Consider the following 10,709-nt stretch of genomic DNA (forward strand, 5'->3'; position numbering starts at 1 on the left):
ACTCCATTGGGAGCCCTGTAATCCATCCAATAGCTGACTGTGAGCATCCACTTCTGTGTTTGCTAGGCCCCGGCATAGTCTCACAAGAGACAGCCATATCAGGGTCCTTTCAGCAAAATCTTGCTAGTGTATGCAATGGTGTCAGCGTTTGGAGGCTGATTATGGGATGGATCCCTGGATATGGCAGTTACAGAGACAAAGTTTAGAGCTGAGACAAAAGGTTGGACTATCTAGAGACTGTCATTGGTACAGTTCTGAGGGCTTATCAGTATTTCCTAGTGAGGAACTATGTAAAGGTATACCATTGGAAGGGATTTGGTTAAGTGATAAACTTTGACCATTCTAGGGAAGCACTATTGTGTGTTTTGTTTGTCATTTTAAAAGCAAATATAACTTCTTTAGTCTTTTTGTCCTTCATAGAAACGATTCCCTTACTTAGGACCTTCTGTTGGTGACTAGGCCAGTTAATGAGTGTGCTCTTCCATAGGGTGAATAGCGCTGGGCAAACCTAGATTCCATCTTGGTGGTCTTCAGCACAGGTTCCCATGGAGTATTTGTTAAGATAGGGAAATATTTTTGTGTTAAATATTTGGTGGATCTTTCCTCTGAAGCTTTGAAACCTTAAAACAGTCTAAAAGCTAGCTAGTGATGCCAGGGATGTTTTAAGATATATAAGGAAGCTAAATACAGAGTTGTCTTGGAACTCAAATTGGAGAGTGGGAGGGGCAGATACAAAGGGTCAGCTACCCACCCATTCCATTCAGAGGGTAGTTATAGTCTATATTCCCCTTTAAACACAAGTATCAGAAGTAGAATTTAATGTCTAAATGGTACGTAAACAACCTGTGTGTCATGTTGGATGTTCAGCAGTTTGGATCATGCCTGTAAGTTGCCTGTTTTAAAGAGAAAGCTGCTCGGTATTATGTGCAGGCACGTCTCCATGGAGCGCTCGTGTTTCATGTTTCTACATATCTCAGTACAAGCGCCAACAGGCTTCATATTGTGCTGTCTTTTCAAGGACATTGCTATATAAAATGCTCTGAAGATTGGGATAGCATCTCCCTCCTGGCCAGAGGGCAGATTTACTTCTTGTCTATAAAAGTAGAAACATTTTTTTCTCTCCAGGGTAAAGGTTGGGAAGATTCACTAGCAGTTCCTTTAAAAGATTGGTGTTTCCACGGCAGAGAAGCTGGCTCAGACAGTAAAGCTGTTGCTGGAGTATAAGGATTTGAGTCTCACTCTCAAGCACCTGGTAACATCTGTATTCCAGTGTGGTCTCTGAAGTTCCAGCCAGCATAGCTGAATTATGAGCTCCAGGTTTAGTGAGAGACCCCAACTAAAAAATCAGAGTGCAACATTCATCTTTAGTTTCCACATACCCCCCAAGCACACACATTCACACCCATGACTGTACATATAGATATGAACATGTGTATGTGCCACATACACAAACACACATGTAAAACCAAAGACTGCCGTTTCTTAAGCATTGGATTCTTGAGCTGTCTTATGACCCAGTCACTGCTTACATGGCATCCACTGTCACATGAACCCACTTGGAGTCACTTGGCTCCTACTGGGTGCTAATGGCAGTGTGAAATCCACCCTGAGGAATTCTCTGAGAATTCCTTCTAGTCTCTAGAATTATGATAGTTTGTAAGTAGATTCAAACACTTAAGTTGTATTTTAACAGTTTTAACCGATAGTGTATAATTGTGTGTTTAGCACCCCCCCCCCATAATTTGAAGACATTCACAGTGTATATTTGTGTTTAATTAGAAGACTGTATGAAAGTGCCCTAGGAACTCAGAATAGTAACGGTTTCTCAGACCAGTTCCCTCAGCCCTGTTCAGTGACACTCATCTGCTTGCTTGCTGGTTTGGAGATTCTGTTTTTGCTTAATGATTGTGATTCATAAATGTTTAAGATATTTTATATTTATAATGTATCTACTAGTTAAATTTCAAAAGCCTAAAAGAATCTTTAGGTAACATGGATCATTGAGCTTCAGACTGAAGAGTTGGAACCTTTTATATAAATCTTCCGAATCTCTCATCAGCGTTCTGTAAGGTGCACGAGTCCATTGAGCTGAGTGTGTGTTCCCATACTGGTTCTAGCATTAATCTCAGAACTAACCCTGTCTGTATGGGGTATGCTTATGGATTAGAACGGTCTTCCCAATGAATTTTTATTTGTTTTTTCAATTTCATACGATTATTAATCTCCTAATGAAAATGGACTCGTTTTCAGTTAAATTTGTCTGCATATATGTGTGATTGTTTTCAAGGTAGTTAATTTCAGTTCTTGTCTTTTTTTATAGCAAAATTATCTCATTAAAAAACCTAACAGTGAACCTAATAGCTGTCATTCCTTCCCTTAGGTTAGCATGCCATTGTCTGTTGATCTGAGTGCTGTGCCTGCACCTCAGCCAGTGCGCTTGCCCTCCTCCTGTCCCTTCCTGAGTGCTCCTCAGCCAGTGTGCTCTCCCTCCTCCTGTCCCTTCCTTTGCTTTTGATTCAGCTTTTCCCTTTGCTCTGGTAGGCACAGAATACTTCACTCAGGGCTTTGTTTGTTTGTTTGCCTTTTTTTCTTTAAAGCGAGATAAGATGCCTGTCTTCCTGCTTATGTACATATCCACCTCTTGCAGTTCCTAGGGACCCACTCTGAGTGTTCTTGAGAGGGAGAGAAAGAGATCGTGTTTCTCCCCAAATCATATATAGAGCTGGCTTAGATACAATTCAAGCCTGTCTCTTAACACTGACACCTGTAGCTTGTGAGAGCAAGGACAGTCTTTTTTCCTCCCCAATGGGTGCCCTCTCTTCCCCATGCCCTCTCTGGACCAGAATACCAGTGGAATTCTTGCCTCGTGTGTGTGTGTGTGTGTGTGTGTGTGTGTGTGTGTGTGTGTGTGCATTATCATTCAATCTCTGCCTGGTCCACATTCATCACTTCCCTTACTTCTGTCACTGCAGACTCATTTCTCTTGGTTTTGACCTTTATAAATAAAATTACACAACACTCTTTTTATGCAGTTTTGTACTTGAAAGATTTCTCTGTCGTTGCATGTTAAATGCTAAAAGGGAAATATTCTGACAGAGAGCCTCCCACTCCACAGCCTTCTCTCTCTCTCTCTCTCTCTCTCTCTTTTTCTCTCTCTCTCTCTCTCTCTCTCTCTCTCTCTCTCTCTGTGTGTGTGTGTGTGTGTGTGTGTGTGTATGAGATAATCATCTTGGGTAGAGCTGCTGCCTTGATCTTACTGGCTTGTCCTTTCCTTGCCCTTTGAGTAGCACAAGTTTCCTTAAGTCTGTTTTCCCTCTACCGTGGCGTTGTGTGTTGCTGGCTCCTTCAGGAGCCACCACATGAGACTTGCAGGGCACTTGCTGCTGGGCCACTCCTTAGTGTGCAGCCAGCCTGTCTGCCTTGTTCTTGTTAGAAGCTTCTGGAGTTGGCTGGCTTTTTAAAATAGAGTGAACAGAATTTTTAGCTGTATTTAGAGTAAATATTGGGCAAATGTATTTTTTTTTTCACTAAGAGCTGAAATTTGAGTTACTATAATACCTTTTTATAGCCCTTAATGTCATTTGCGAAAATGAAATATTTTGTGCAAGTAAGGTCAATGAGGAATTAATATATTTACTGAAATAAAGACCATTAACAAAGATTAATTTAGATTAAGAATAGAACCTTCATATAATTCTATTTATATGTAATCTAATCGGAAAAGTTTTAGCTTCTCATGAATTATTTATGCAGTACAACAAATATAGACTTATTAAGCAAAGAGAAAAGAATGGGATGGAAGTGAATCCAAGGGAGTAACACCCTGTAACTTTTAAATATTCTGCTTAATTATAGAACCTTTTGGCTGAAAAAGTGGAGCAGCTGATGGAATGGAGTTCCAGGCGCTCGATCTTCAGAATGAACGGTGACAAGTTCCGGAAGTTTGTAAAAGCCCCACCTCGGAACTACTCCATGATCGTCATGTTCACTGCTCTGCAGCCTCAGCGGCAGTGTTCTGTGTGCAGGTAAGCTGTAGACAGGAAACCTTGAGAAAAGCAGCAGCCTACCTTAGACTTAGAGCGAGATAGACATGTATAAGAAAATTCAGCAAGTTTTAGTGTAAGAATTGAAAAGTAGGCTGTCAGTCAGATTGTTGACCAGTGTCACAAGTATTTGTTAAAACTGACTTCTCATCATATGTGTAGTTTTTTATCTTAATAGATCAGGAGGCAGTAGCTGTGGTCTATGAAGTACTTCTCTCCTGTACTGTGTCTAAAATATTTTCTAAAGGGAGAGTCTTGGTTTTCTAGGGAAGTCCACTCATTTTTTGGTGCTTCTTCAAAACTTTTAACTACATGACAGAAGCAAACAATTAGAAAGGAATTAAGTGTTTGTCTGGGTGGAACTTTTAGCAAGAGCAAATACAGTCATGTGCAGTGTGTATTGAGATAATGGTAGAGCCCCTGGTAGGATTTGTAAGAAGTAATACAGAGATTCTCTCTTACTTGGTATCTCTGTGGCAGAACATCTGAGAACAAGCAACAGAAAGCAGGGAAAGATTCATTTGGAGTCAGGCTTTCAGAGGTTATAGTTTATTTTCAATTGGTTCTGTGTTTTGGGGCCTGTAGTGGTAGAAGGAAGGCAATCCAAAGCAAATCAAGGATCCACAGCTGAGTAGAGAAACCGCTTCCTAGGTGCTCTGGATTTATCAGGGGATGGAGTCACTCGTGTATGTGTGTATATGTGTGTGTGTACATGTGTACACACACATGTGAAGTTATGTGCATTCATGATCCAGTAACTTCTCAATAGTGCCAGCAGCTGCTGTCAACACAGGAATCTAGGGGACACATATTCAAACCATAGTTTCCTGTATATGACTTCTCCAGCACCTTCTAGAAGTCATACCTTGCAAAACTACAATACCTCATTGTAAACAAATACTTGGCATTGATCGGTCAAGATACAGAGGGGATAAATCATCATTTTTTTTCAGCCTTATCTACTCCATATTTCATCCTGTGCCTTGAATTTGGCAGCTAGCTAATTGATTTCCCATTTGTATAATTTTGTTATTTCAAAATGTTATGTAAATTTAATCATTGTAGAACCTTTTGGAATTGCCCTTCTTTTTGAGTTAGCATAATTCCTTCAAACGCCATCCAAGTTGTTGCATTTATCAACAGCTTGTTCTTTTTATTACTGAGTAATGATTTCATAGTGCAGATGTTCTGCGGTTTATTTATCAGTGTGTCTGTGCTAGGCCACGGGCACACTGTTTTGCAAAATGACCTGTAGGTCTGTGTCAGGTGCATGGAAATTACTTTGAAACAAATGAATTTCAAACGGGAATTGATCACCCTTTCCAAGTTTTTATATGTATATATTAAAAAAAAAAGTCTGATTTAATCCTAAGCCCAAAGCATTTCCTATCACAAGCATTGTTGATTCAGCATATTTAGCTTGTTCAAATAAAACAACTGAACATTTTCATAATGGCTAGTGATGATTAGTGCCATTTTAATCTTAAACATCTTATTTTTTTTGTCATCTTGATACCTTCAATGAAATAGTCCATATTTCTTCTATAGATAATTGATTGTTCCCTCTGAGCTATATACCATCATTTTGTGTGTGTGTGTTGCATATGTATATAGCTCACTGCTTATGTATGTAGCTAAGGCTAATCTGAGACTAGCTGTGTGGCCTTGGCTGGTCTTAAATTTGCAGTCTACAGTGTCAAGATTGCAGGTGTGTGTCTCCATGCCTTATTGTATATCCGTGCATTATGAACTGAGCCTCACAGGGTGTTGGAGACACTCTGAGATGCCACCCTTTCATCATTGACTTCCTTTTTCCCCACTTGAATTTTTCTGGTTCTTTCTCTTTTCGGTGTAATGTTGGATGATTTTTGCACTGCTATTTTAATATTTTATAATTCTGGATAGTCTTTAAAAAGTTCCAAGTACCTTTTCAAAAATCTGTGCTCTCCATTTTGAGACATTGCTGCCTTTTGCTTCTGTTTGAGGAAGATGAAGTTTCTGGTGTCAGTGGTTGCCTGCAGAGAGGCTGGGCACTGAGCTTCCGGGTTCCTTTGAGTCCTCCACAAGTCACCCTGTTCTTCCTTCACAGTCAGTTTACTCTCAGTTTTCAGAATTCAATTCTCACCTCCCTCCTGATCACCATCAAAGACTTTGGCCAATATAATGGTTAATTATGAGTATTCAGTACAATTCTCAGTTCCCTTAAGTGCTAGCTCCAAACTTCCTTTGCTAAATCATAGAGTGGAGAATATTCTCATAATTGCTCAGATGTGTTCTTGCACACATCTGTTCATCTCCAGGACTGACTCTTCTAGGAACAAAGCAGCTCCTTTTAAAGGTGTTATTCGGGATCAGTAGATTTTTAAAAAATCAAGTTAAGAAAAGTAAAAACTTTCATTTTTGAATCAAACAAAGTTTATATATAAATATAATCATGATGACATGTTAGAGATTAATATAGTATTATTGTACTTAAACTGAAACATAGTAAATTACAAATATATTTTGACAAGTTATCAACTGGCTATTATATGTCTGTGTATGTACACACTTGTGATTCTTTCTTCTGAAAGGTATATCTGATAAAATCTATTTTATGGATGACATTAAAGCTGAGAGATTAGCTAATCTGTCTGATGTCATGGAGCCAGGGTGGGGATCTGTGACTGGAGAGATCTTAGAGCCTAAAGCTTTCCTTAGGTGCACGCGTTTGTCCTTGTCCTGTGTCTTGTTTTTGTGTATCTAACAAAGATGCATCAGCCAGCACTTCCTACTGTGATGGTTGTCTTAAGGCAGCAGCTCTGAAGATCCAGTGTTTAGTGTTCTAAGCCAAAGCCATGTGGGGCAGAACTCACTGGATTTCTTTGACTCTAGTGAAGTCACTTGTAGGATTAGGTTCTCAATTAGCAGATAAGATGAAGACTGTGTGTGAATTACATTTTACTTGCATGTTGACTAAGCCCATCATAACTGGTTTGGAGACTTCAGTCCCTGAACTCTAGCTCTGAACTTTCACTCATTTGCTCAAGTCCTCAAACAAGGCATTTCACTTTGTCACAGACTAGAAAGTCCCCTTGGGTTCACCTTTTCTCTGTCTTGTGGTTTAGTTGATACACGAGAAATACTTTAGACTTTAGGGAAAATGTTAAATAATTTCAAAGTAGAAACAACACTACAGTTATTACTTCAGCAATTTATGTTGAAGGCATCCAGTGTAAATCAGTCTGTTGGTGGTCTCTGAGTTTCTTTGTCAGGTTGTCTATTCCCAGGTCTTTACTGTTTGTCATGCCTATTATTACTGATAGATGTGATATTGTAGCATTTTCCTGATCTCTTTTCTGAATTCTGAATTTAAGGTCTTGCTTTAATCTCTGATCTCTACCCCAACTGTAATTTCAAACATACAGGAAATTGGGACAGTATAATATTTGACCTCAGTGTTACTCATTACAAAGGTTTTACAAAATCTTTACAAAAGATTTTACAGTTTACCACCTTTGATTTTGTTCTCTTTCAAGTAAAGGTGGAAGAGCCACAGTGAGACGTCAGCAGAGGATGACCACTGGAGTGGTCAGTCAGTGCCTGCCACCAGGACTAAACTCAGGAGAGGGCTTGCTTTTTCTTTTCCCTACTTGTTTTATTCTTATAGCAACATACCTTCTACTTAGAAAAAAAACCATGGGAAAAATCAACAATTTTGCCACATAAAAGGACCACTGTTGACATTTTATTTCAATTCCAGTTCCATTCATTTATCTGTACAGAAATATACTGTTTTCTTAATTAATATAATATATATATTAATTAATTAATATATTTTTTCACAGTCCAGTCATCTGCCCTCCCACAGTTCTTCATCCAATTTCTACCCCCCACCCCACTCCCTGTACTCCCCTGTCTTCAAGAGGATTGTGCCCCACCCCCACCCCCACCCCCCACCAGTCTTCCACACTCCCTTGGGTCTGCCTCAAAGTCTTTCAAGGGTTAGGCATGACTTCTTTCACTAAAGCCAGACCAGGCAGTCCTCTTTATATATGTGTTGTAGCCTTGTACCAGCTAGTGTATGCTACCTGGTTGATGGTTCAGGGTCTGAGAGATCTCAGGGCGTTGGGATAGTTGAGACTAATATTCACCCTATGGGGTCACCCTCTTCAGCTTCTTCCAGCCTCTTCCTAATTCAATCACAGGGGTCCCCGACTTAAGACCAATGATTGGACTCACTCAGCTGCTTGTTGGACATCTCAGAGGGCAGCCATGCTAGGCTCCTACCTGTAAGCACATCAGAGCATCAGTAATAGTGTTAGGCCTTGGAGCCTCCTCTTGAAATGGATCCCAAGTTGAATCTGGGAGGGAGAGGGGATGGGACAGGGAAAAGGAGAACATGATCAAGTATGGGGGGTGGAATAGGAGAAGCCCTGAGGGCCAGCAGAATGAATGGAAATATGCCATCTCAGAGTGTGGGGGGTGGGTTGGGAGGTGGGGGTACCCTCTAGACAGTACCAGAGACCAGAGAGGTGAGAGACTCTCAGGGCTCAAAGGGAGGGACCTTAGATGAAATGTCCAACAGTGGGGAGAGAGAACTTGTAGAGTCTAATAACTCCAGTAGAAAGACAGCGTATCACGTGGAGGGATGGGGTTGCCATCCCACAGTTGAAAACTCTGACCCAGAATTGTTCCTGTCCAAAAGAACTGCAGGGATAAAAATGAAGAAGAGCCTGAGGGAAAGGCAGTCCAGTGTCAGGGCCAACTTGGAAGAAGGCTTTAAGGTGAAGCCACGCATACACAGTCTGAGCCCCTTTATAGTGCCTCTTGACCCAGTCAGTGTTGATCTGTTTATTTGATTGTTATACCTGTTACTTTCTTCTACTTTGTCATCCTCACATGTTAAATTAAATGACTTTTTTTTGTTTTAATGACATTGACATTTAAACAACAACAACAAAAAAGGGAGAATCCAAGATCTTGTTGCATATAATTTCCCATGAGTTATTTTCTTGTAATTAGATTATTATTATTATTATTATTTAGCATAGAAGTGACATAAAGGTCATTCATGTATTCTCATGTCATATTGAGAGGCAAAATGGAAGGTTGTTGAGACTCCAGTGTTGAGATTGAATATAGGTGATGCTCTTGCAATCTGTGATTTGTCCAGTAATTTTTCTTTTTCTCCATTGCAGTTCATATCTGGGAGAGGTAATTGGATTTGGAGGGAAGATATTTCACTATTGTCTTTTGTTTATTGTTGTAAACTTTCACTTATCTCATATCCTTTTGAGTTTTATTTCATTAATTTCAACCCTGATCTTTAATTATTTCTTTCTATTGCTTTTAGGTTTGACTGGTTTCTTTGACTACTATTGTATAAGTGCTTTTGCTGTATCCTACAGATTATAATATCATGTGTTTCCATTGCTTCTATAAAAATTTTCCTTCTCATTGATTATGTAAGAATTCACTTAGTAATTAAACACATATGGTTCAATTTCCAAGTTTGTATTGCTTTTGTAGTTTCTCTCACTGTTGATTTTTTATTATATTTTGTTACAACAATAAAAATAGGACATTAGTTCTTCATCTTTTTAATGTATATTAAGGCTTCATTTGTGATCTCAAATATGATTTATTTTAGAGACAGTTCCAGTTCTATGAATTTATGAAAATCATGTGTTCTGTAGTGGATGGATGGATGGAGTAGTCTGTATATGTCTCCCATGACATTTTCAGTATAGTTTAAGATTACAATTTGGTGACATTTTTTTTCCAGCTCGATGTGCTACATTTTGATGACCATGAGGTGGTATCAAGACCACCTATTATTGTATTAGGTCCTATATGCCCAGTTATGTCCTGTAATGTTTGGTTTTTGCTGTTGGATATAGCAATTTTCAGTGCATATGCATTTCAGTTACCAGTATGTAGTTAACTTGTTTGTTTCTATTTGTTTGTTTGTTTTTGCTAATTTTGGCTCTAGATATGCTCTCACATATCATATAGCTCTTGATTGTTCTTGGGTTCTATTTGCTTAAATATTATTTACTATCTTGTCTTTATTTTTTATATGTGTTTGCTAGTGAGATATATTCTAGACAGGGACAAAAAGAAAACATTGCATCATGATTTTGAAGCCCTTATGTCAATCCTAGAATTGGTCAGTTACTGTCTTTTCAGTTCAAGGTTACAGTGAAAGCTTTGAATTTATTCTTGTCAATTTTTTGATTTGTGATGTTTTATTTTTCTCATTTGCATATCTATTGTTGCTGTGGGGTTTATTATTTCTTTCTGTGTTCTTTATAGTATATGTCTTCTATTTTTGAAGGCACTTTTGATGTAGTAGTCACGAATTCCTTATGTGTGTTTTATAAGGTCTTTGTTCCTGCCTTAATTTGCAATGATGATTTTAATGGATCTAGTAAGTAATATTGTTGCCCTCTACCCTCCAACTCTTGAAGTACTTGACTGGCCTTTAAAGTTTCTCCTGAGAAATGTTCTGTGTTATTCAGTGTGTTTGCTTTTATAGGAGAGCTAGTGCTTTCTCCTTTCTCTGCGTATTGTACAAAAGTAGGATACTTCTAGTGGTTCAGGCCCTTGTGACCATAGAATGGCACACCCTCCATGCCTATCCCTGTGTCTAGTGGTTCAGGCCCTTGTGACCATAGAATGGCA

At 39.0% G+C, this 10,709-nt stretch overlaps 1 protein-coding gene across 1 annotated transcript in view; it reads left to right on the top strand.

Annotated features, from left to right (window-relative positions):
• The window catches only part of Tusc3 (tumor suppressor candidate 3), a 140,101-nt gene that overhangs the window by 36,345 nt on the left and 93,047 nt on the right, over window positions 1-10,709 (top strand). The window contains exon 2 of the mRNA XM_029480733.1: window positions 3,856-4,025. Coding sequence (XP_029336593.1) covers window positions 3,856-4,025 — 170 coding nt within the window. The remainder of the gene's footprint in view (window positions 1-3,855; window positions 4,026-10,709) is intronic.

Source organism: Mus caroli, chromosome 8 (genome assembly GCF_900094665.2).
Source record: "Mus caroli chromosome 8, CAROLI_EIJ_v1.1, whole genome shotgun sequence".
Taxonomy (NCBI): domain Eukaryota; kingdom Metazoa; phylum Chordata; class Mammalia; order Rodentia; family Muridae; genus Mus; species Mus caroli.